Below are 27,879 nucleotides of genomic sequence, written 5' to 3' on the forward strand. Positions count from 1 at the left end.
GTGAAGACATACTGAATATATATAACCCCAGGACCTACATCCAAAAAGACCCAGATCATGACCTTGAAAAAGAAAAAGAAAAAAATACTAATACCTTTTCTTTCACATTAACTTATGGCAGTGTTCTTTTAGCAAACATGTTGTAGAAATATTCATTGCTGCAACTTCATGGCATCATATAATTTCACCTTCGCAGCACATCTGAAATATTACTCAGTGAACGCATTAGCAGATTGACATTGTCATAGATGAATTATAAAGACTTTTTAAAGCAAAATTGTAAAAGTTAAACTGGTTCCAGCTTCGCAACTGCAAATATTTTCAGGTTTTCTTAGTTCATTTTTAATCTTTTGGTTTTGGACTGATGGTTGGAAAAAAATACAGTGATCTAAATATGTCTTCTTGTCCTCCTGTGAGAAATTGTGATTGTGTGGACAATTAATCAATTCACTGAAAAATAAGGAACATATTCTTTAATGTTTAAAATCATTAGTAGCAGCTTTACATTATGCTGTGAATGAGCTCAAACACAGGCTAGGAGACTGTCTGTGCAATATAATACACATGTCAAAGCATATTTGGAAAATATTATTACAGCTGACAGTGCAGAACAATAAAACTTGTTGGTTTTCTCATTCATTGTTTCTCCATCTGAATGAAACAAGGCAACTGAGTTACAAAGACAGAATTATTTGGCTTTTACTGACAGTTCATATTAAAAAAAATCTCACCATCGTCTCATCTAGGGGGCATAAGGGCGGGTGTACTAGATCAGTTACTTTGCTCCGGCCACAACTGACTGGCTGAAGTAGAATTTTTTTAGCTGACCAAGAGTTGCTGCCTTCAAGCTCTTGACTGGCTGAATACACCTGATTCAGCTAACCACCTGTGTATATAGCAGGGAAAGATGGAAAACATGCATGGTTGTGAACCAGCATAAAACAAATAGTCAGTACCAAATTTACTGGTCAGGACGCAGAATTATGATAAAGAAAGAAATAAAGAAATCTTGCAAATTCCAGCTGTCAGAGCCTACCTTCATGCAGTGCCAACCAGTGCACACAGACATCATTCAGTTATTATATTCAGGGTAAACTGATATACAGGCAAGTATAAAGGCAAAGATAAATACAGGAATTATATACACAGTAGGAGAATTATGTGCTGGGAGAATGTGTAGCTGGTAACTCTGCAGGAATGATGGAGTGCATGACAGTACAAAGAAGGCTGAAATTAATAGTTTATGGATTGAACAATAAATTGTACATAGAAGTTCACTCAAGAACAGAGCCCAATGAGCTGAGCTGCCAGGACACACAGTGCTCCTCAGAAACACTTCCTGGGTGTTGCTGGGCAGATGTTCGTTGACACACATGGGTGAACCTGCATTGCCAATTTTAATGGCAGCCTTATGACTCATTATGTATTATGTATATAGAGCAAATCAGGAGCATGAGTTGCATTTTACAGAGCCTTTCTGAATTCAGCCCAATGGACAGACTTCATTCCCACCTGCCAAACAATATTTCTCAGCTTTTAGACATGACAAGGTTTATGTGCAGCTTTTCTAGAAGTTGCTGAATTACACAGATATGTGAATCAATAAAGATGTGTGACACTTGTGACAGGAAATACCTTTCAGAGGTAAAGGTGATATGTCCGTCTTTGTCTGAATAAACAATCATATGGGAGGAAAACGCAGATGTCATATTTTGAATCTGCCGGAATGTAACTGTATGTTGACAGCTGGCATGTGAGTTAGGATGCTCTTGTGCTCATAAATACTGTATGAGCATGACTCTGTACTCTCATTTGCTATATGCATACTGTATGTGTGCATGTGACTGACGGCTCTCGGGACTTCAGTGTGACCTCAGCGATTTTTATGACTCGACGACAAGACGAACTGCCTCGACTTCTGGCTGCTACGCTTACAGCTAAATGTCAGCCCGTGTCTGTATACTGTACGCCGTATATGCTTTTGTATGTGCATACTCGTGCTGTATGTGTGGCTGGGTACATATGTCTGTGACAATGTGTTTGTGAGTAAATTAAGCTGACAGCAACAGCAGTCCCCGCATGGCTCAGCAACTAGTAATCACATTAAGGCACAGCTGCATTCAGCAGTCAGGCTTTCTGACACCAGCAGGCTAAATATTTCCAACTCAAACTCAATGCAAACTGACATCTACATTCATACAAAAGTGAGAGTATGTAAATTTGCCATTTATAATGCACAAGACAGCATCTGAGAGGCAGCAAGAGCAAATTTGAGAATTCATATTCATTGAGCTGTATTTGTTGAAAAATATATCAAAAATGTATGTGGGCAGATGTGATTACAAGCTTGCAACTTGACTGTATCCACTTAAATGCTGAATTACTACTTAGATGCCGGTTATTAAGAACCACTGGATTAATTCCACTTGTGGGTTTGATGTATGTTAGAGTGAAGTGAGAATTAGGGCTCTACTCTGGTGAAACTGGGAGCAGGACACAAGCACAAGCTGGAGGCCTGAGGTGTTCCATCTGGCCACGCTGCACCGGGCAAAGGGATTCAAACACTGTAAACCAGGAAATCAGACAGATAGGCAGAAATCCAGGATGCAGAACCTGCTTTGTGTCTGTCCCAGGCTGTCTGTTTTTCAGCAGAAACTGCATATTGGTACAGGATGCCCACAGGTCACGGTGGTCTAGCTCTCCTTGTCTCTAATTGTCTCTTACTCATCTCTCAGTTTCCCACTGCTCTGTTTGCCTATCTAAAATACTCCTAATCAATACTCTTTTACTCTGCCATTGCACATTGTATTTTTTAAAAGCCCTGCACACACACACATGCGCACACACACGCACGCACACACGATCCTATTATACATAAACAACCTCGGCACGCTGAAAAGTTATTACAGAGGGCATCACAATATAAGCCCTGCCGACACATTTTACAACCTAAATTTATGAGTTGCTACCTGTTATATGGAAGAGAAAGGACTTGAAAAGGTGGGAGGCTTAATAAGGCACGACTTGGCTCTTGTACTCAAGTGGGCTCAGTGTTTGTGCACTCCCCTCAATATTTTTTTATTGTGTCTCTCCTGCATCGAGAGCAGGCCCGCCAATTTGGAGCTAATAAGCAAATGGTAAAGCGCGCGGGTACCACTCGGGGATTTTAGACATGTGATTGCTGAGAAGGTGTGACAGGCTGTTAAGGGTAATTTTAGATGCAGTGGCCCTTGGCGCCCGGCTGTATGTTGTTTTCTCACCTTTCATCAGCCAGCTTGTGCAGTGGTAAAGCCGTGGAGGGTGGCATGGGATGACAGCTGTCACCCAAAACAGTGTTGTCTTGCCACCGCAGCTATCCAAAATGGAGCATGAAAAAAAAACAAAAAAACGGATGGCCTTGTTTGCACCATTTCTCTCTCTCTTTTTTTTATTTTTGTATTTTGATGAATCAGTGACATTCGTATGAGTGGCATTTGTATCTCTTTTTTTTTTCATTTCTGACAGTGCTGGTTAACCTGTTTGTCTTTTCATCTATTTGAGTTTGAGCCTCACAGCCTTTCAGTCACTGCAGAGCGATCCAGCACCCAGCATGGCCGTGAAGACAACATACGCACAGTCTGGTGCTCTCAGCCAGCTACGCTGACTCTGCAACACGGCAGTGATGAAAGGGAGGAAACTGGAAGGTCATATTCATAACTCGAGGTGAGGCTTGATTTTATAGTTTGTAGAGTATATACATTATAGCTCTAAAACATCTCATCTTCAGGCTTCTCAGTTACTTTACTTCACATTGTAGACGGTGGATAAGATAGCAGATCTTGCTTTAGGACATTCTGGAATTGTCTGCCTCACAGGGAGTTAAAAGGTCAGAGTAATGTAGCTCTAGCAACGGATAATTCATGCTGTGGCCTGATACAACAAGATCTTAGAAGCAATCCTAAAAAGAAAAGGCAGCCACTGCAGGAAGGCTGAGACTAGGGCGGTATTGTCAATACATCCAGCAGCAGAAAAGATCCCTTTGGCGACATTATTGATATCTTTTGAGTGATAAACAGCCAAAGGTCTTTCTCATAACAAATGTGATTCTAATAATCCAAAAAGGGGAAATAATGTGAAAAAGACCTTTAAGTATGTTGAGTTCAGCTGCAGTTTTTTTTTTAAATCCTTCTAAGATGCAAAAATGTGAAAGGTTAAACTGGAATTATGAACAATTATAGCTGAAACTAACATGTAAAACCCTCCCTAATGTTAGAGCCGGAGCTACAACTGACTTTCCTCCTAAAGGAGGTCTAAAAGCCTAAGCTGCAAATAAAAAATGACTCCATTTAGAAAGCGCGTGCGAATGTGTGTTTTTTATTCCACTGGTGTCACTCAAATGAGAGCAGCATTATTGAGCCGCACATAAAATTAGCATACTGATGGAAATAACTTTCACAGGCATCTATCCATCAGTCAACTTAGCATTGTTTTGAAGTTAAGGTCATTTTTGTTACTACATTCTAAGCATGTGATGTGTCATTTGTTCCCCGGTTGAGCGTACTCTAGTAAAACATTATAACAATGAAAGCCTCATACCTTTTTCTCCTCTCAACAAACACAACACAAATACATATAATAAAGAAGATGCTCACGCCCCAAAATCATCGGCCTCCTGAATATCAATGCTACCGCTGTAGGCAACTTCAAAGAATCTCCCCAGACTCTTTGAGCCAAAGTATCAGAGAGGGTAGAAAGAACTAAGTAATGGTATCAACAGATTATACTCAAAGGTGGGCTGCGGAGAACAATTCTGAATTTGCTACTGGCAAATTCAAACGCTTAAAAACGTGGCTGTTTTAAAACGGGCTTGAACGTGAACTGCATCTGATATATGAGGGGCATTCACACGTACAATCAAAACAGTTGGGATCACTATGAGTGCGTTGCCAGCAATGAAACGATCGACAAAACGTGCAGAAAACAATCCTGTCTCTCAATTTTTTTTTTATATATTACTGAATTGTTTACTTATTTACACCCTGCTGACAAAGGTACTTCTAGATTATATTCACAGGGGATGTTGTTTTTTGAATGGATGAAGGGCTAAATTTATACATACTGCACCACAATCACAAGGAGGGGGTTGGGGTGCAGCATAAAAAAAAAAAAAAAAAAAAACCCTTTGGTTAACGTGAGGGAAAGATTGTGATTTTGATTACATGTTGATAATCACGCTGTATTTTCTGAATCAATGTAATGTGGAGTTTTTCTGGCTTAAACCGAGACCATGATCTAGGGACCAAGGGCTTTCTCTGACCTTAACTAGGTGCTACAAGTGCCTAAACACAACCATAAAAAGATTCATTAATGCAGTAGTCACTATGAGAAGCCATTGAAGTAAAAGATCAGACATTATGGTGGAAAACAGATTCAATATGTTTTAAATGATACATTCAGTATCAAGTTTTTCGCTGCTTACCAGATGCGTTAATTAACAGCATCTCCTTGTGTCAATACAACATGTAACCTAGGTGTCATTACATTTCCTTTAAAATGTCTCTGCAGTTGCAAGTTAGCTGTAATTAAACATTTCTATGAGACAGATTTGGCAGAAAATGAGCAAAGGACAGTAGAGTGTGTATACAGAAATAAAACCCATCTGGAATTTAACCTGCCTCAGCTCAAGGCCGGCCCAACATCATCAAAATATCCTCTAGGCATTAAGAACCAAAGGATCACTTCACTGGCTGCCTCCGAAGCGCCTCTCAGCCAGACAGGAGAGGAATGGCTGGCTGTGACAGAGGATAACCCCTCGCATAGCTGTTTGCTCTGCGTTCCTTCCATGTGTCAACACTAGCAGCATGCTCAACCCCTGCCGCACTTCTCTGAATAAACTAATAAATATTGTTCCTCGCCATTAGCTGGGCAAAATCACTGCACTCTCCACTGAACCTCGACCGTGTTCCTTGAACACAGCATGAAGACAGCTCGCTGTGGAAGATTTAGGGGCACCTGTTGGCACAATGCAGCAGAAATGGAATATAATATTCATAAGTATGTTTTCATTAGTGTGTAATCACCGGAAAATAAGACTCATTGTGTTTTTTGGTACCTTAGAATGAGCTCATTATATCTAGACAGACAGGGTGGGCCTTCCTTCATGGATATTTTGATACAGTAGCCCAGTATGGACAAACCTGGTTCAAGAGAGCACCTTTCACATTTTTGCGGGTTTTGCAGCCACCCTTTATTCTCCTACACATTTGGAAAAAGCATGAGACGAGGGGTATTCAGTTGGTTGCAATTTGCAGTCTTGCTGCTAGATGGCACTAAATCCAACACACTGGTCCTTTAAGTACAACAGACAGCCTTTCCACACAGGCATCAAGCCTATATATTTTGGTTATGGAAACTGACGGGCATGCTCACAAACTTGGGGTCCGGCCAGCCCAAGTTCGACTTGAGCGTGCGCACCCTGTTAAGCAGCCCCTCCTCTTCTTGGGTGCACATGGCCAGAAATCATTTGCAAGAAGCCGTGGCAGGGATTTGAACCTGGGATCTACTGGCTTCAACGAGGAGAAACAGAGGGCAAGCATTACGTCATTTTTATGAGCAGTGAGATGGTCCACAGAGCAGGATCAATATTTGGGATTCGAGAAAAGCCACAGTATATCCTGGTGATATTGATTTTAATTTCATTTAGGATTACTGAATGGGAATATCAGACTTGAAAGTATCATTCGGTTATGCTTTTTATAATTAGGATGGGTGGAGTTACTGTTTTACGAGTCAACTGTACACTTGAGCATGTCTGCTACATGGAGTAATATGTCAAGTTAATGGTGTGGTGTGTATCTAACTCACATAATGAAATTTACCCCCAAAGTTAATTTATGACCGCTTAAATACTTTACGTTTCATTTTATTTAAATATTTCTTGGTAACTATTTTGGTTAAAAACTGCTGAAAATCTGATTTAAAAGTCAATAATAGAAAACATAAGCATTTTCTGAGCTGCCCTCATCACAAAAGGACCTCATTTACTGTGGTGATCAGTGACTTTTTGGAATCAAACAACAAAAGGTTGCCTACAAATCTGGGTGAAAATTGGTTCAAACTGATCAACAGACGTGTGCGATCCATCTCTGTCTTTTTGTTTCTGTCTCTCTAGGTCTTCCACACACAAAACGCATACAAAAACCAGTCACACACAGCTCTGGCTTGGCAGTAGATCAGCTGTATGGCCTGTTGTGGAGAAACCCTAGGGCTGCGGACCCACAGCTGTAATCACTGTGTTTTGTCAGCAGCGAAGATTGAGGACTGCTGAAAGTGAAGCTGAGCACGGAGTGAATTCAAGCACTGTGGAATGTACACACACACACACTTTCTCTTGCTCTCTCTCTCTCTCTCTCACACACACACACACACACACACACACAAAAGACAGCACAGAACTACTTTCATGTGCTACTTCAAAGCATCAATTAAACAGGAGAAAGGCTGGATAATAACCATAAGGTTATCCTCATCGTAATGAGCCAAAGTATTCGTTGTGACACATCAAAACACTACCACAGCTTCCAGCCGGCACATGGAAATGCATTAACACCGCAGCAGGGAATAGCATGTGCAGAGGTGCATGCAAATAAGGGAGTTAACTTTTTTTTAAGGACAAATCTTAATACTTGACAAAATCACAGTGCGTTGAGACTTGGCTGGCTGCAGTGACAGTTACATTTGTTCTACAAACACAGGCGTCGCCTTCTATGCAGGCTCAGTATAGGCTTTTCACAGAATATTGTGAAATGCATATTTTGCATCCATGTTTGAGGGTAGAGCAGGTACTATATGGCAAAACATGACATGCGGGTGTATGCATGCATGAAACATCCACATATAAAGTCCTTCTGAACACGGGACATTGTTCACAAAGATGTTTCCATTGTCAAACCTGATTGGCTCCTTTCTGGTGGTTTAAGGTGGCAATTTTAGGTGAGAGAAAAACGCAAAAATGTCTTGCAAACTCCAGGCGTGAGTGCGGCTTGACAACATAACACACGAAAATAGCCTCTTACTGCCCACAACACTCTTTGATGTGTACAGTACATTGAGCAGGAAGAACTCTGTCCACTGCGGGCCATAAATGACCAACGCTCTGCCCCTCACACCGAGCATAACGTGTGGGAGAGATCGGCACCGCGGCAAAGTCTTCCACTCACAGGCCTGGGGAGGGAGGAGAGCATGTTGTACATCTCCGGACAATCAACATAAACTGCCGCTCTCAGCGCCTGTAATGCCACATAGAAGTCGATGGGGGAAATAAAGTCGCGGCCAGAGGTCAAATCAAACCACCGAACAAGGAATCGGAGACGTATTAAAGTTTAAGATGAAGTGCTACGCCGACAGCAGCGCACAGCATGTCAATTTCAGATCATTAGAAGCAGCAGGAAAAAAGCATGTCCAGGGGGCTGTCGGACTACAAAAGAAAGGGCTTCTGAGTGCATCTCACTGTAATGGAATATTCCACAAAGAACAAAACATGAAAACCAACCACTCTCCAAACTTCACACGGCATGAGAAAATGACTGGCTCATATTCTTTGACAGAAGAATGCAACAACTTCTCTGAAGCAAGAAAGGGACAACGGGGTAACTGGCTCCACCTCTACAAATCATTCCATGCACCTCATATCAAATGTATACAGTCAATTACATTTACTCTAGCCACATGTATGACTCTATGAGGCAGGTACGTGTCTGTCTTGATTTTCCAATGCTAATCTGGGTTGAACACGCTTTAATCAAGATGGTGGTAACAAAAGATTGTTTAGATAAGTGGAACATGCAGCTTTGTAGTAGTTGCACTAGTAGCCTTATGTTTGTGGATAACGTGCTAAAAACCTGCCAACTAGCTTTGTAATAACACAAACACATCTTGGCAGTGACTGACTTCACCTAACTCCCAGCTAATGCAACAAAGATTGAAGCATGGGTGAAGTTCAGGCGGGCTGATCGAAGCCTGGTTGCTGAAATCTAGTGGCCCAGCTGTCACTCAAAGCAGCCACGCCCACAATCATGCATAATTTTAAACCTTAATGTAATTTAAACAAGTAAGTTTTACAAAAAAAAAAAAATCAATCCTATTAAACTTCATGAGTGGGGATTTTGTTTTTTTTTTTATTTCTGCTGTAAAGTTTGGCATTTTAATGATTGTAATGAGTCACTTTTGGAGCTTGCCTCAAGTGGCCATTTGAGGAACTGCAGCTTTTCACACTTCTGCGTCGGCCACAATGCATCCCGTATAGATAACCATGCACTTCCAAAGGTGGTCTAAGCTGTGAAATTTCAATTTGTCCCTCATGCTTCTTGGCTTGGCTTTGACTTTTTTTTTTATTATTATTATCATACAGCTATATTTTCTGCCCACGACACAGAGACAAGTGTAAATGGGTAACTGGTCAACAGGCGTCATGGGATGCAATATGGGATTGAAGGAGAGGCAGAATTAAAATCCTCTCAATAATTACTTAAAGTTGCTATCAACATGCATAACAGTATCTGACATAATATGCATGCTGAAAGCAATTTTAATTAATTAATCTTCCTGGTCATGCTTATGGAAATATCCTGAGAGTGGCTGCTCTGATGGGAAAACTGGAGAGTGAAGGCAGCGATTCCAACTAGAGGATCTGTGCATGAAATAACGTTTTCTGAGAGTTCAGGTATAAGATGGCGCTTATAGGAAAGTAGGGCAATACATGCTGACAGGGAAGTGATGAATGTTGCTACAAAGCAAAATTTCATGCAGGTTTGTGGACACCAGTAGAAGAGGAGATGAACAGCTGCAGGGTTTAGCTGAGCAGACAAAAACTGCTATTATGGTTTTCTCAGCTCAGTGGATATTCAGCTGTGTTTTCCCATGAATGTAAATGTGAATCAAGCTAACTAAAATACTTGGGCTTGTAAACTACAGGCAGCCAAGCACGAGTGTGATGTGCTTCTATACAGCACCTTTATTTGCTCTTCCTCCCACTCCTACGCAGATTTGTGAAAATCTCCAATTCAGACAGCCCCCCAGGCTCACAGATTGGCCATTAGTGGAGCGCTTTCTCCCCCATCTCCCAGGCTTCAAGGAAAGAAAAGTGCATTTTCTGGAAATGATTGTGTGGGCTGCTGGATGCAGACCCCCTTACACATCATATCCTTACCAACTGCTGGTCCTCCCAGTCAGACGTCTTATTCTGAAGCTTTCCTCTGTCTGCCTATCAATATTGGCATGTGAATATCTTGTTCCTCGCTCTACTTCCCATATCCATTTCCAGTGTTGTGTTAGTTACTGAAAAATAGTAATAGTCACCTCATTAAAAATAACTAATTTTCTTTACTACTAAGGTAATTTAGTTCATGATTGCTTCCACAAAAAACGAATGCTTTCCTGTAACTTTGTATTTCCTTTTATGTGACCATGGAAAGGCCTAATTCTGACATTCTTATTTTAACTTTCATGGTAAATGGTGACAAAAGAGACGCACAACAATTAATTCTATTTAATAAACATCAACTGCAGATTAAATGCTGAGGTTAAGATAATTCAGAGTTTCCAATTGAGCTGCATGTCCTTTTAATGTAGGGGTAAACCGGAGCACTCAGAGCAAACCCACAACTACACACGGAGAACATACAAGGTCCACACAGGAGAGGCAGAGGCCACAAACCGAATCACTCACCTCTCCACTTTGAAAAGGACGTGTGTTGACAAAGCGGAGCCTCAGCTCACAAGCTTCACCTCTACTTTGTCACACATCGCTTGGAAACAGTTAGAGAAAAGCAGCCCTTTATTTTCACGCTGAATGCAAAGCAATAAAGGTTCTTTGAGAAAGACAATACTGTGATCTGCTGCCAACGCAGGAGGTGAAGGGCTTCTTCACAATCCGGGTTACGGCGGAAGTAAAGGAACGACCTGATGGCGGCCGGGCGCTTCTGTTTGTTCCTGATCTGTATCCCGTATTCACATGACGGCCATTTACCTCTGACGTCACGCTGTTATCAAAGCGCGTTCCACGCCATCTGACAATCTGACAGATCATTTCACTGCTTCTCAACTGATCAGCAACTGGACAATGTAGAGATTTGATAACCCACTATCTTAAGTTAACCCCTTGATGCCTGGATTTATTTAGAATTATATTTAAAAAATAATTCTTTGTGTTTTTGCATTCAAATTGATCCTACATTAAGAGGAATTTGTGAATTTTTCTGTAGCACATACAATAGATATACATTTAGGTAGATTCACCAACTAGAATAGGGTTCAAACAAACAGTATATGTCCACTTTTTTAAATGCTTAAATGAAGTAAAAACATCCTTTTTGTGTATTCAAAATTCATTTATCTCAAAACAGCCACAAAATTGGCTCACAACCATTACATTGTAACAACAATTAGAACAGGGGTTCTTCCACTTTGACCGGTCCGACGAGAAACCAGTGCTTGCAAAAGGTTCCTAGGTGTGTGTTGAATATGCACAAACCGGCATTAGAGGAATGCATGCGCGATTCGGCTGCAATGTGGATTAAAGCGGTATGATGCAAATTCGCAACAATAGGCGTTAAGGGGTTAAAATTAGACAACAGCTAACGTTCGCCTTCACATGCTGTCAGGCTACAGGATACAATAGAGAAGACGTAAATTAAATCCGAACTATCAACCATGAGAGCCTCATTTAACAGGACATGCTGTGCATCAAGAAGAGCTTACTCTGTGTTTCATCTTTGTGTACATATTTTCTTAGACAAAGGAAGCAAGGCTCCCCCAGGCAAGAAGAGCCAACCCCATGCAGAATCTCAAGCCTGCCAATAAAAAGGGCCCTGACATCCACACCAGACAGCTCCGGTGATGACACTGATATTGAGATGCTTGAGCCAAGAAGTCCGGAGGCGTTTGAAAATGTAGGTCACTCACAATTTCAAGCTAATACATATTTTGATAGAAAAGGATAGAATACATTTTATAAATGCAAATTCAACACAGTTATTCTTGTTTTCTGTGAGACCATCATTTACCTTCCTCTTAGAAGATGGCAATTCTCTTATTCAGGGCCATTTAGGCGACATGTTATTGTCATAGTGAAATATGCCAGTTGAATGGCATGGAGACAAATTAAGTCTGAGTGGTCTGATATTTGCAATATAGACGGTGATCATGTTACTATGATGATTTCTACTGTATCATGTTTGTTTTTTGAGGTAGATGACAGTCCTGAAGAGACACCTTTCAGTTCGTTAACCTCCTTCAACCCAGAGAGGGGCCAATGAAAATAAACCCAAGTGTCGCCTCTTTGCATCTAATAGACAAGCTTTGTGATTCTCTGTGCCTATTTTGGACTTTTGGCTCATCGCCAGAGGTTGTCAAGCTGATCCACCATCACTCTCAGGACGGACTGGACCTTTTCTGCTGGTGAGTGAGCACAGACTCACGTATTTTCTGAATTCATTAATATTCTGCAGGCCGGATGGGAATGTGGCGGGCTGGATGTGATCCGTGGACCGCCAGGTGACGATACGGGCTGGTTCCAGATTAACTTGCCTTTCAAGGTCTGGACTTTGAGAAACCCTGGTCTAGGTGTTAACTTACTCAAAACTGACCTACATAGACTTACACTGTTTGAATTGTCGCTAACTGATGATGACAGTGAAAATGAAAGCTTCCATCATTGGCTAACAATCACAGTAAAAATTGATGATAGAAGCATAATTGTATCCCTTCATGGCATGGGGTTGGAACGAGCTCCCCAGAATGCAGTGAATTTCATTATTAGTGAACATCTATGGCTGAAATAAAATCACTTATGGCAACATTAACTCATTAACTGTCACCTAGAATCCCATCGTCTGTGCTGTCAATGTCTGGAGAATCCAGTCAAAGGCAGACACTCAGAATGAAATGGCATGCCACAGCTCACCATCTACATGATTATTAGCGTCAGTGGGAATAAAACCACGGGCCTTTAGCCAAAAATAAATGGAATGACCAGTATAAGCTTGAATTAATTAAACTAAAGTTGTTTTTTTTTTTTTTTTTTTTGATTGGAGCATTGGATGTAAATGTCCCAAATTTTGGTAATATTGTTGATGCTGTTAATAAGTATGTTTTAGCTCACACCTCCCTGGTCTCAAGTGCTCTAAATCAAGTTTTGTGTCGGCGCTCACCCAACAGGAAAAGGATAAGGAAGTAAAAAAAAAAACATCCACAGATTAGTGGATACGGCTGCTCAGAAAGCAGGTCCCTTCTGGTGTCCTCCAGAACATGAACGGCCTCTAACTCAGCTTTGCCGCCACTCCCAGTATCGGTTTCAGATTAAAAGTGCATGTTTCCGGACGCCCCATCAGCCTTTATCCCAGCAGCCCGGGTTCAATTCCAACCATCTTGTTTGGCGTGAGATTTGAGAAATCGATGTAAGAGAGATGAGGGCGTGTTGGCAACGCTGCATAATTAATATTAGTGGACTTAAGCATCAAGGTGCAATTACAGTCATGATTTTGCACCATACAAACCTATACACCTGCTATCGGGAAAGTTTCAGAGCGACAGAGGCACAGAGCGTCCCCGTTGCCATAGCAACTCCCTCTCTCTCCTTCCTGAGAGGCGAGTGAGAGCCACTGATACCAGAGGAGCCGCTGAATGAGATCACAGCATGCATGGGAATACATTTAAATATCATATCAACCATTTTCTGTACATTTCTCACTTTGCCCCTGATGGCCTGAATAACTCGTCAGCGTCTTCCATCCGTGCCATGTTGTTATCAGTTATAAATATCTTTCTCAGTGCATGAGGAAATGGTCGTGTTAAAGTGTTAATTGCGTGAGGCTCACTGCGCTACGGTTTTCAGCCCTGAAATATGTTCATATTTTCATTCTTTTCTGACATAAGTTAGCTTCAGGATAGTCACGTAACCTTGTTGGTCTACAATAAAGATAACTTACTGTGATCTGTCAACTTCAACGTGTTCATGAAAGTAAAATATTCTAAAACACCTTCTCACCTGTGAAATGTTATTCCCTGTCGCTTAGTTTTGTTGTTTCTTTCGTCCGAAAATGCAGCACAAAAGTCTGGCATTTTCTACTATTCGAATGGGTCATTACACCTCTGCAAGATGGTGGCAGTGAGGACACACACACACAGGCCTGGATGCAGGATCTGCTGCATAATGCATTAAAGCGTGACTTTTAAGAGTGAATTTCTGGGACACACATGTCCAGTCCTTCGATGCGGGGCCCAGTGTCCATCCCCCAAAGATATCGTATATAGTAATGATTCCCGCTCATAGATATTAAATATTACTTAAAAGCATCTCAGCCTGAAGCTGCTTTTAGGAACAATCACTTTTAGGACCACCTGTGTGTCCTGTACATCACCGACATTAATCCCAGCATCTCAGCCTGTGCACTTCTTGTCACTTCTGGTAAACTACACACACGGCATCTTCAACTGCAGCTGCCCGTGTTGCTTGGTTAGATCCACACAGCACGCATCCCCCGTGATATCAAGTACAACTGGGCCATGTTGTTTTTAGTGAGGCCCTCAGCTCATTTCGCCAAAGTTATGCATTACTTACACTTCCAAAATAATGTGTCGGTGAAGGAAACAATTTGGAGCCGCTTGCAACCGTATCCTGATCTACTTTTCAGCCACCAGAGACGAAGGGGCGAAGACAAAATGCATAAGAAACAAAGCTATTGCAAAGCATAGTAAGGTCTACCAAGCACCAATATGGAAAAGAAAAGCATCCGCCCAACCCTAATCCACTTTCCTCTTGGCTGTTGCCTGGGTGCGCTTCTCAAGGAATTTGGCAATGCATTCATTTCATTTGTGCAACACTAACCTCCTGCGTCTGACCAATTAAATGTCTCCTTTAACCTCAATCCAACTAAGAGAGTTTCCTCCTCAGTTTAAGTGTTTGTCCCATTATCATGTTTGTAGTGCTGGCCTAGGCTTTTGCAATGAGGACACATTTTCACCTCTAATTATAGGCACGCAAAGGCAACTCTTTTACCACTGACCTCAGAGAGGACACCTCTCAGCAGTGTCCTTCACAGAGTTTTGAGGAGCTTGACCTGCATGGATTTAATTTTAGAGGCACGATTTGCTGGGAGGGTTGACACAAGACAGTCTTTAATATTACTGAGTTAAATCCTCAACAGCAAATAAGAGAAGCACAAGCCGGGCTGAAGTGTTCTAGAGAGCCAGGAATATAAACTCTCTCAGCCACTGGCTGTGTGACTGGAATGATTAATAATCCCAACATAAATAAGAAGGCGCTGTATGAAAAATTGTCCCGTGTTGTATTTTGCATCAACTGTAGGTGACAGTGATCAAGAGGATAATATGTTATTCTGTCAAGGGTAGGTGAACTCATCATGGTTAATGTCAAAATTTTCAATGTTAATGTCTAAGTAGTCATAACAGTATGACCAATGACATGGATCGCATTTTTTTTACAACATGTCTGATTAAAATTATCGAGAATATTCCCTCTAACGAGCCGAATTCATTGCTGTGGCAGAGGCTCGCGTCACATCTCAGGGCTGCACACACACACACACACACATATGCACGTTGCACATTTTCCCACGGATGTGAAATTGCGCTGCCGTTTGATCTTTAATGAAACAGAAAGCCAACAGAGAAAGCCGACAGCAATTATTATAACACACGCGAGCACTAAACTGCAAAGGTTAGAACTGTATACAGCCACGGCAAACAGCAGCCTTTCTGTTCTGAACAAGCCAAATGATTCTCTTCAAGAGGTTTTGAATTTAAGTGATGCTTATTTATGCGCTCACCCCAGGCAGATAAATGCAAGCCTATACAGTGGGCGAGATGCAGGGGTTTGTGGTCTCCATGCAAGATGTGAACCTGAATGATGAATATGTAATGTAGATGTGATCATGCGCGAATCATGACTCCACCTCTGACTAAAGTCGCTTTCTACGGCATTCCTCATGTGTCACACCCAAACACTATACCTGGTGTCTACATCAGCTCCGTGATGTAAGACCAAAAAATCTACATATTAATGTGTTTCACAAATGGGATACGGAATGTTGAATCATAAACACTTGGAGGAAATTAATTGTGAAATGAACTGTGGAACATTGTCTTCGAGGCAGTCTGGCGTTCTCCAGGGAGGCACGGTGCCTCAGTAGTTGACACAGTCATCTAGAGGTCATAAATCCCAATCTCGGTGTGGGGTTTTCTTATTTTTTGCCGGGTTTGTGTGTGTTCCCTCCCTCGTTACAGAATCAAGCAGGTCAAGCCAGATGGAACATCTAAATTGCCCACAGATGCTGATTATCTGTCACACCTAAATGAAAAATCATAATAAATTGAAGCCACCTGGACAGTTTGATGCATTAACAATCAACAACTCTTTTCTCTGGTCAATATTTGGCAGCAATGTAAAGAATATGTAGTTTGTTGTTTTTTAAAAACCAACTCAGAACATGATTTGACATCCTAATAGGCTTCCAAATAATGGTTAATGGCTGCTAGGAAAGAAAATGGACGTCTAAACACGTGACCCCAGGCTTGTTGTACACTGGCCATAGATGTATGCATCTATTAAACAGTGCTTCTTCAGGCAAATATCCCCAACACCATGAAGCTAGTGCCACAGAAGCTCCAAAAGTCTGCAAACATTGCCCAGTACACATACAAAAATGGAAAGAGAACATGCCAATATTATGAATCATCTTGTGCGAGGTCTGTGACATCCTGCCAACAAAAAACGTAAACTTTTTTGAATGACTTTTTGTCCTACCTCTGGTGTGGCTGGGGACCCTCCGGCGGCCTGTCGATGAGCTGTGCACGACATGCTGGTAGTGAGACATGTCTGTCGGCGTGTTGGGAACACGGAAACTGTCCTGGAACCTCTGCATCAAGTCCTCCACTGACTCCGTGTTTGGTTCAATGGCTATGAAAGACAGATCCAAAGTGAAAATGGCAGGCATGTCATAAGGCTTTAAGATGAAAATCATTGTGCAAATACTGACAGACACACAAGATTTAGTAAAAAATACAAATACATCCACAGATGCATAAAGGCAAACACCCCAAAATAGCTTGCTTTTTTTTTTCTTTCTTCTTATTTGTGGGAAAGATAGGAGATTAGAGAACGATATGCATCATGAGCCACTAGGCTGTCCCATTTAGACACTGTAAAAAAAAGCAGCGCAGTGTTATTTCTTCTATTCCATTTTTTCTGGCCTTTAAATGATTCCATCAATTCAATATTGCTTCATCTCTACAGGGATCCTGCCAACGCTTCCCCCTGATGGCTCAGTCTCACTCTTCCTGATGAATGACTCCAAAACAACTGGCTGGGGGGAGAGATGGGGATAGCTGACAGAGGAGTCTGCTTCCCTTTTCTTACAACAGAAATTACAAAGAGAAAGGAGAGGATATTCCTATGACCTGTCTAGACATGTTCTGGCTCATTTATGCCACCAAAGAGACTAATTATGAGTTTATGAGATTATTATCATTTTGATCAGAAACACATCAATCTATAGCCATTTGCTCAAAGACTGCCTTATTCTATATGTATTACTTTAAATAAGCATTTGTTCAGTTTAAGCAAGATAGTGACACCCTCTATCCATTTAAGGAGTACCAATTTGTGTGCACTGTATGCATAATATCTGCAAATAGCCCTCAACAAACTTCCATTTGAAATACTGTAAAAAAAGAAAGAAAAAAGGTGTCTGTCTCCAAACTTACAGAAGTATAGCCATCTCCAAAGATGGGACCATTTATCACCCCAACCACCACTGCCCCCACCTATCATCAACATCTTTTGATCTGTCAGTCTGGCTCTGAGGTGTACTCTTTCCATGAATAATGGTGATGTGTTGCTCCCTGTGGAAGCTCATCATGAATGCCAATGAGCGCGCAAGAGCGGGGGAAGAGGGGGATGAAGAGGACGAGGGTGAAAGTGAAGTGAATTGAGGTATTCACATTGTTTTTTCACATCGTGAACACAAAGCTGACGGTAAGGCCGGCGTCGCAGCCACAGAGCAAATATTGTCCTCGCAATGATACACATTTGTTTTGACACACTTGTGGTTAAACAGCTCGTGTTTTTTGGTAATTGCCCCCCCCCCCTGTAACCAGACGCAAGAGATGATGCAAAGTGGCCATGACCTCATTTGGGAGACAGATGTTGGCTCATGCCCTCAGGTTAGCAAGTTAGCAAAGTTTTTATAACACTTTGCGAGGTCAGTAAAAGACTCTAAAGCCGTTTGGTCCCTGAACACACCTTCAACAAAAGGGCATGAGAAGAAAACAAAGAACAACAATTGTTCACGCTATTTGGTGTTATCGCATGTTAAAAGCAAACATCTAGCTTCCCCCTGTCTGATTATGTTAGTGTCCATGTCTCCTAACACTGGAAGCACTTCGAGTGAGGGAGTGAAATCCTCAAAAGGCGTCAGCTGTAATATGATTTAGCTCCTTTGTTTGGGTGTTAAGTTAGTCAGCCTCCTCCAATGTTACTGCAGCAGAGCTCCCTGCTGCAGAGCTACTCTTCACTTCACTTCACCAGCTATGACTTCCTGTAACAGGTCCGAAACTTTTGTGCTTCACCTCGCGCTTAAGCACTGCTGTACTTCTTTGAAAAATGTTGTATTGAACTTGATTTTATACATCCTACATCTATTTTTACCCATGATTTATTACTTTATGCTGTGATTTCATGCTTGTTTTACTCCATTTCGACCTAGTTTTTGATATACTTTTGTGTGGTTTTATGCATTGTCTTTATTTTTATATTCCTCCTTGTTATCATTATAAGTGGATTTTTTTCTCCATCTTCTTTTACATTTATTCATTTTCATGGCTTTTTGTCCATTCTGTCTTTTCTTTGCACTCACTTGCATGTGCATGATTTCTTTCTTGTAATGCACCTGCAATTCCTGTATGAAAGGTGCTATACAAATAAAGTTTAGCATTATTATCATAACAAAACATATAATACACAAGCCTTTTAGTCAATATTGAGAGAGCTTACTATTTAGACACAATATCATATCGACTGTATGGATTGTTGAATAGGAGCCCGGCCTGGCCAGAAGTGTTCAAAACACCCATTCATACATGACTGAAGAGGGAGTTATGAAGTGAAACAATGTTTGATTTTTCCAAGGTATCTCAACTTCTGTACAGCCAGAGGGCTGGATATCTACTTTGTGGAGATATTTCCATTATGACAGTGTGTTAAAATTTTGAATCACTATGTTATCTCTACATGAATTCATCTAAGATGCCCAGAAGGCAGCCAAAATGCTTAATGGAAGTCAAGCACACTCAAGCAGTTGAACCACATGGTTTATTGAGCAAGCGAGCATCGACTCACAGCCACAAATGTACCGTATGTAGTGCGGTGAAAACACCAGCAGCTTGGGATGATAAATGCAAGTCTGAGTAGGTGTTGAGGGCAAGATCACACATACCGTATGTGTTCATAAGAGATGGGTACACGTGGTATAGGTCAGCTATGGTGAAACAATTTGCATTCACACAGAACACGTCGCCATCTACCAATCTGATTTAGGTGACCTAATGACCATCGTTTTCCATGTTTCCATCTTAATTTCCTGTTGCACAGTTTGCTAATATGGCAAAATATTAAAAACTTTTCTAGCACCACAATCCTGGCAAAATGGTTCTAAACTATTTTCTATGAATTACAACAACTTAGATATCTGCAGATAGAAAAGTATATTATTTAATATTGCTAGGTGAAAACAAGAAAGTTATTTACTTTGTATTAGTGTGCTTTGTGTGCATTTGTCAGTGTTGCTGATACCCCATATCACTGCTAGTGGCTACTGGCTTGAAATTCACTGTAAGCTGCAGGACATCAATCACGCTCAATTTAAGATACTACTGCTGCTCACTGCTTGCTGCTTCAGGCTTATATTGTTGATAACTGATTAATGTACTATCCAGCAGCCTATGGTGAATTGCAAACTTGTTTTACTTTTTGGTTTTTGTTTTTGCAGTAATCTCCTTTACAATCATGTGTTTTGAGCAACTGAGCCTTTCCAGGATGCTCCTTTCATACCCAATCATGATACTATCACCTGTTACTAATGAGCCTGTTTACCTGTGGAATGATCCAAACAGGTGTTTTTGGAGCGTTCCGCAACTTTCCCAGTCTTTAGTTGTTCCTGTCCCAACTTGTTTGAAACGTGTTGCTGCATCATAGTCAGAATAAGCAGATATTTATAAAAAATAATGAAGTTGACGAGGCAAAACATAAAATATATTTTGTTTGTGGTGTTTTCAAAAAGGATTAGCAAATGATCACATTCTGGTTTGTCTTTTTTGGGGGGGTCGTGGTTGCACTGTGCTGTCATATGTGCAGATGCCTGATGTCTGGCTCTCTTAGCTACTTTTCCCATATCTTAGCCCTGCTTAATAGGAGACGGCATTCCTGCTGGGCAGAGAAACCGCTTTGAACAGAGCCATCATGCTAAAATCAATTGTATTTCCCATTAAGAGCACAATAAAGGATGAACAAAACTGTTTCAACTGATAGAAATCTTTTTTTTCCAGGTGGCATACTTGCTTTCATGCTGGAGCAGCTACGGTAGCTGTTGCTTCTGGCAATAGTGTTGTAAACTTAAGTGCATGTACAGCAACCCTTGGCTGGGAGTGGGATCTGCCTTGTACTGAAGGAATGCTTTTGAACACACGACTCAGACACTGAAACACGCTTCCCTACATTTTCTGGCATCAACTTGCAAAGGATTTCCCGTCCTCACCACTTTGTTCAAACCAACCCAAGCCCAAGTTAGTTTTTCACACGACTGTAAGTCGCACTTGAGCGCGTAGGATGGTGAGCAGTGATGCAGAGGCAGTCGCTCGCTCCTCATTGGTGTACACACAACCTTACACACACGTCACTGGACATGGACTACAGTCCAGTGCCTCATGTAAAAGCAGTAAAACAGCATAAACAAAGGAGGCAAGGGAATGGACACATTTTAAATTATCCTGGTTTAAGAAATGTAAACAACTACTAGTTAAATATTTAGAAATGACTGCTTTGCAGGACATAAATGCTCATGTGACTCCTGGTACTGGAAACAAATGTGGTGAAATTCAAAGAAAATACAGTGTTGGGTCGCCCCAGATAATATCCTACATATTTTGACTTGAATTACATTTGTTCCTGTCCAGTGAGCGCGGAGCTATGCATATTTTTTCGGACAAGAGAAGCTAAACAACGACTCAATAAGTTTTCTCTTGTATTGCATGCTTAGTAGTAGGGAAAAGCTCCCTCTCCTCCCCTCTTCACGTGCATCAATATAGTGCAATTGTCCCAAGGATGAGAAATCACATTTGTATCACGTGGCTCATTTTGTTGATTTTTTTGTTACAATGCCTATAATGTGTTCTATTGTAAGAACACTGGGATGCCATTATGCTGCCATTTCAAATATACAGTTTAATTTCATCGACACATTATTGGAATATCCACTTGGAGCCAGTAAGGACGTCAAAAAGTGAAAAGATAAAACGACAAAACTTGACTTAAACTGGAACAACAACACATCCAGTTCTCTCTCTCTCTGTGTGTGTGTGTGTGTGCTGAATCCCTTCACTTCACCTGTAGTGTCAATACACCAGGCTAAAACTGCATCCTTGAAAGGGGAGTGTGGAGTCAACAAAGGCACTCAAAAATGGTTAAGTGAGCTCCATTCCCTGTGGGCGTTTATGGTAGCGCGAGGCTAATTCCGGCACTTGGGGTTAGCAAACAAACAAGAAGGGCTGGCACTTAAGCTCTGACCTGCCACGACTGAGGAGAGTGCATGACAGCATGTTTGAGGTTAACTGCTCGCATACATATTTCATGGTCTCCTAGAACTCTATTTATCTCTCTTTCTTTGTTCAATTTCGAGGAAGGAAGAAAAGCTGGGTCAGACTGGAGCGCCTGGAGTCACAGTCTCCTTGAAAAAAAAAATGGAATTTGTCCCCGCAGGTTGTCACGGCCCCTTTCGCTGATGTTTGCTTTTGTCCTCGTCCTCTCCGCTCACACACACGTCCTCAAGCTCAACCATCTGAAAACACTGAAACATCATGACAGAAATGTGCTCCTGCAAACCTGATGCATGCGCTTTTGGCCAAAATGCAAACAATCATTTGACTTAATCACCAACAAGACGTCATCTTGGTATTGGCATCAGTGATGAGTAGACACAAAATAGGTGTCCATTTTTTGTAGCATTCTTTCTCCTGTAGGTCTCTCTCTGTTTTCCTGTTCCTCTTCATTTCTCACCCCTATCGGAGGCAGCTACTAAGATATTTTATTCTGACATTTGTTTTTCCCCAGACCCCAAGTCCACGCTGGGTTCTCATTTTGAGTTCAATGTCAGCTAAAGCTCTGGTGCCTTTATTTTCTCCTTTTCATCTCCCTTATCTGCAGCCACTCCCTTATCAGTGCTGAGTGTGTGTTAACAGTGTCTCATAAGCAGAGGATGTCAACAGAATGCTGCCTCAGTCAACTTACTCCTGGTGGTCTCACGGTGCCCAGCAAGAGAAGATAACCCTCCTCAGTTTTCTGGGTTTGTCCGGCTGCCCGCTTGTGCTTGCATATGCCGGCTTTTGTGAAAGTGCGTATGTGCATGTGTTTTTGTGAATGCTAATGTTTACGCATTTCTTAACTCCCATCCAGCTTTTCTTCCCTTCTTCCTGCACCCGGAGCATGTTGCTTTCAAAGCTGCATGGTAAGCGCAGGAGTTCACATAAAGTGGAGTCCAAGCCCCGCGTGATCATCTTTTCATGGACTTTACCAGAGCATGAAAATGGCAATCAAACCAAACGACTGTCAGTGTAAACAGTGTCTAATTTAAAGCTCGATAACATCCTCAAAGAAGAAAATTACATTCTATGTATACCTTCGTGTCCAACATTCACACCTCGCACGCTGAACATCCAAACAAGATGCTGCTGAAGTGCCCACTCCAAAGATAATACAACCTATTTGCTTTTCCATCCTCCTCCGTTTTTCTGCATCTCTCATACTCTGGCCTCCCCCGGGACCTCATTGGTGAGCAATGCACTCAAACAGAGCCAGAGAGGTAAAATGTGCTGCCATCTGCTTTCTGATAGACAGGTACTCAGTCTTCTTATTAAGGGTTGACTAAGGTGACAGGAAAGCCTCAGTGGCCTGGCAAAACACAGAAAACATCAGGAGTGGGCTATTATAGGTATGCACGTGTGCACAAACAAAAAGAAATGTGAAGAAAATTTGTTACTTGTGTTTGAGAAACCAAACTCGGTGACAACTTTCAACACTCAAAATATAAGTTGATGCTTCTTAATGGCTAATCCGAATTAGCATTTTGACCAGCTATTCATTTATGGTAAAATTGCAAAAAGGACTGCATTTGCATCGCACATTTCTAGTCTACCAGTCACTCAAAGCACATTCACACACTGATCCGACAGCCATTTGGAGCCATTTGGGGTTCAGCTTCTAGCCCAAGGGCACTTCAGCATGCAGGCCAGAGCAGCTGTGGATCGAACCACCGACCCTATGAGGGGCAATGGAATAATTTCAGCTAAATAACTGAACAGAGGCGCCGCCTGACTCTGTTTTCGAAAAAGACTTCCCATATCATCGTCACTGAGGTATTAGATGACTATCTCTTTAATTATTTGTGTATTGTAAAATGCCGACATTCATCTCTCCCTCAGGTGAGAGACCCATCTAATTATGACAAAGCTGACATGTGCTTGACATCGTCATTTTAGTTTGACTGGTGAAACACATTTACCTAGTAATGAAAAGAAATAGCATACAGGCTGGAACAAGAAAACGGAGGTGGCATTAAATAGCTTCGGTTGCCATATTTACAGTATACTGTGTGCCATCATCAAATAAATCTGATTTGTCAGTAATACTTACTGACAGCACTATTGCTACTACAACAGTTGCTACTACAATGTCTACTAGTACAATAACAGCAGTAATAATACATGTGGGTGACATGATAGAAATGATCACAATCAACAGAGGAGGGAGCAGCTGGAGGGATGAACAAATACATATTTCCCATAGGAGGATTCACCGGTACGGCACCGATTTGCAGAAGCAGAGGTTTCTAAAAATATACTGCTGGGCCTCAGGACAAAGTCTGATTCAGTGATGCCTGTATCTGATGCCCGTACCTTTACAGAAAAATGATACTCAGCACCGGAAGGGCAACAGTTGTTCTGTCAGCAAAAAAATACACCGAAGGAGAAGAAGGAAGCAGCTGCACCAAAAAGCCAAACGAACAAGACGGACCAGCTTCCACCAAATCGCTGATACAGCCTGTGGGAATTACTGCCTGTCAGAAACTGAAACCTTCGGCCGTGACTCCGTCCATAAATAGTGCTTGACCCTTATTTCTCTTAGGTTCAAGAAGAAAGCTCCTTTGTGCTGAAAGCCAGCGAGACACACGGCAACATTTCCAGGCTCTTCAACGATGCCCTGTGCCCCGAGGCAGGTGGTGATACAGCTTGCAGTTGCAGCTCGGAAGATGAATTAGCGTGTTCTCAATCCACGCATATGCATGGTAGCAGCAGAATCCAGTCCGTATTTGCCTGTACGCAGCTTCCATTATGCATCAGTCACCTATTTTGTTCCAGACAAATGCTGTGTCCCATTGTGACGTGCAGCGCATCAGTCAAAGCTCTTGGCAAATATGCAGTTTAACATTATGCACGCATTATTAAAGCCAAGAAGACAGAGAGTAAAGTAAATAAAATGACAAATGCTCACCCAAACTCTAATATCACTTGTGCACATATCGCCATTTGAATGCCACATCTTCCACATGCTTGTTTTGATGACTGGGAGTCAGTTATGGACTTTTCCTACTCTAAGCCATCCCGCCTGGCAGCGCAACAGCATTCATATTCACGCAAGCAGATGTAGCCACAAGGGGGGAAAAAAATGATGGGAGCATTTCTGTAGATCTCTGGACCCTATAAACCCCTGCTGTTTTAATTTGGAGCAAATCTGCGGGAGGAAAAGAAAAAAGAGAGCCCAAGAAATTAAATTCCTGCAGATTTCGATTTTTTATTATATTTTCTTTTATCATCCCCTTTCTCACGTCTTTTCTTTTTTTTAGCCTCTACCTCCAAAACATGCCAACACACACACACAAACATATCACACATATCTCTTTTCCCTTGTTTTTTTCTCCTCCTGTTCACGGCTTGGGGAGCAAATGAGTGCAGAGGAGATCAATGGAGAGGAAATGGGGGGTTCACCCCAGCTCTGATTCCCTCAGTGATTTATTAAATTCGCCATTGTTTCAATAAGAGCAGTCCAGTCTGCTTCTCTAGGAAAGCTTTGACAGCACTGCTTCGGGAAGTGTGACAGGTACATGAGAAGAGAGTAAGAGGTTAGACAGATACAAAGAAAAAGACAAAAGTGCCAGAGAAGACAAGGGATCCGGTGTCTGGGAAGACAAGGGATCCAGATATGAATGGAGAAAAGAGAAAGAGAGCCAGAGCAGTGCGAGGACGAGACGGGTAAACAATGGATGCCAAGGCAAGAGAAAGGAGACGATGATGGGAATGAGATGCAGATAAGAGGGATAAAGAGCAAAAGGGGAAAGAAGCGTAAGCTGAAAATATGAAAAGATGGACAGGCGAATAGTAATGGAGAGAAGAAAGTGAAGACAGAATGAAAAGAGCAAGGATGGGAGTCAATATATAGTAAGAGGGAGAAACAATAAAATAAGACGGAGTCAGTGAGAGAGGGGAACATAATAAACTAATCAGTCAAAGGTAATGGAAGTATTAAGATAGCGGGGAAAAGACACAAATACGAGGGAAAAAGAGACAAACAGTGCTGTTATTTACTCGTGGATAGGGTTCAATAGTATGGTTTCTCTGCATATAATCATATAAGATGAATCTCATGGTTCTCAGCTTCCATGTCTAAATGATAAATTATTGAAAATCTGTCACAGTGGACATCTAGAATAGTTGCTTTTTCATTAGACGTAGAAGATCGTCTTCTAGTTAAACACAAAAAAAGGGGAATGAGTATTTGGAAATGTACCTTCTGTCAGTGTTGCTTACCGCTCATCACAATACAGCAAATATCATGTGTGCTTAAAGTGATCCATCCTCGTGCCCGCTTTTATATAAAAAAAGCCCCCTCCCTCTCTTTTCTCTGTAGGATCTGAACATCTACTGTCTCATGCCTCATCATTCCCAGCCACTGGAAAGCATGTAATGTCCCATCTTTAGTCAGACACTTTTCCTTTCTGCTTGCTTTTGCCTCCACTTGTATATTTAAGGCCTCTGCTGTTTGCCGAGGAGCAAGAATAAAGTGCTATCTATAGCTCGGCTCTTGCCACGGGCCAGAATAAAATATGAATGTGTCTCCCCATGCTGCGCCTGCTGAACATTGCAGGCCAAGCTCTGACCTCCAGCTGCTCCTGACAGGCTGAAGCTCCTGACTGACAATCACAAATGAGCTCTGGTTGCAAGATTTAAAAACAAGATCCAACTTCTGCTAATATTTCTAAATGTATCTGTTGTGATAGCGTGGAAGACCGCGACTCAAAGAAACGCGTGGATGAATTATTCTGCGTGTAAATTTTTAATAAGTAACAATGGCACAGTGACGTGCGATCTATTCCTGGCAGGAAACACCTGCAAACACCTGCCGTAAAGCCTGTGAGTCACATTCTGCTCAAAAACAAGCAGATCAGTAACCGGACAAACAATTTTTTTTTATCATTTTCAACGCAACTTTTCCACAATGGAGAACTAAAAAGAAAACAAACCGTGGACGACATTTGCACGAGGCATTATTTATTCAATCAGATACCTTAAATCTGCGTGTGAGTTAAGTGGCTTTGTAAGTGGTCCGGTGCAATCTTAAATGGTTCTGGGAGCCGAGATTACATGCAAAGTGGGATGCGTGCGGAGACTCTCCCGACACACATTTCTACCTTTTTAAGTATGCGGCGCAGCAGACATCCTTTGACTACAGTCAACCCTTCCGAGGACGCACCGCTGACCACGTTTCAGGTCTTCATGGTCAACGATGCAGCAGTGGAGCAGCGGAGCAGTGATGGCTGGTTTCATATCTCGGAAAATCTCTTAATAAGCTCTACAACCTGTCAAATATTAAGAAGCTCTGAAACTGAACCTGGGTGCCATCCCTTCAGCATGTTGCAAAAGGTTACTGACGCTCTGGCTTGTAGATTTGACAACCTTCTGCTAGACTGGTTCAGCCCGGCCATTTCGCCTTTTCTTTTGCCAGACACTGCCAAAAGTGATGAGACTTGCTCACCGGGCTCCCGGCTATGCCTCCTCTTTGAGGAGACACAGAACCCGGGCCAGGACTTCAGCAGGTTTTTTTTTTTTTTTTTTCCATGAGCTGCTTGCCCGTGATCGGCACCGGGAGTGTTTTCAGATTCCTCGGTGAGTCATGAAAGACTATGAAAATCATCGTACTCACAGGTGAGTCACCTTCCTTACACATTTCACGGCGCTCATTCAGAGGGCCTGTGACCTAATATGGTCAGCACAAATGGCACAGATCCAGCAGAAGTCTGGGGAACCCCTTCGGATGCAAGTAGCAAAAACGGCAGGTATTTATCCCATTTCGTGCCGGTTTCCGAAGCAAATTTGTTCAGTGTTTCATTAGAACGCTCTACATCTGTACAACTCAAACCACAGGATTCTGGTCAGGAAGGATATATTTTTTCCTATACCTGACTGAAAAACTCTGAGCATGACTGCAGCTAATTGCTTAGCCCTTACCACTCTAAAAGGGCAGGGGTCCACATCATTCATAGTGTAGCAATTTCCAAACAC

General features: G+C 41.9%; 1 protein-coding gene across 1 annotated transcript in view; it reads right to left on the reverse strand.

Annotated features, from left to right (window-relative positions):
- Window positions 1–27,879, reverse strand: part of LOC121623033 (astrotactin-2-like) — a 263,780-nt gene that overhangs the window by 153,227 nt on the left and 82,674 nt on the right. Inside the window, exon 4 of the mRNA XM_041960153.1 lies at window positions 16,802–16,954. Coding sequence (XP_041816087.1) covers window positions 16,802–16,954 — 153 coding nt within the window. The remainder of the gene's footprint in view (window positions 1–16,801; window positions 16,955–27,879) is intronic.

Source organism: Chelmon rostratus, chromosome 19 (assembly GCF_017976325.1).
Source record: "Chelmon rostratus isolate fCheRos1 chromosome 19, fCheRos1.pri, whole genome shotgun sequence".
NCBI classification, from domain to species: Eukaryota; Metazoa; Chordata; class Actinopteri; order Chaetodontiformes; family Chaetodontidae; genus Chelmon; species Chelmon rostratus.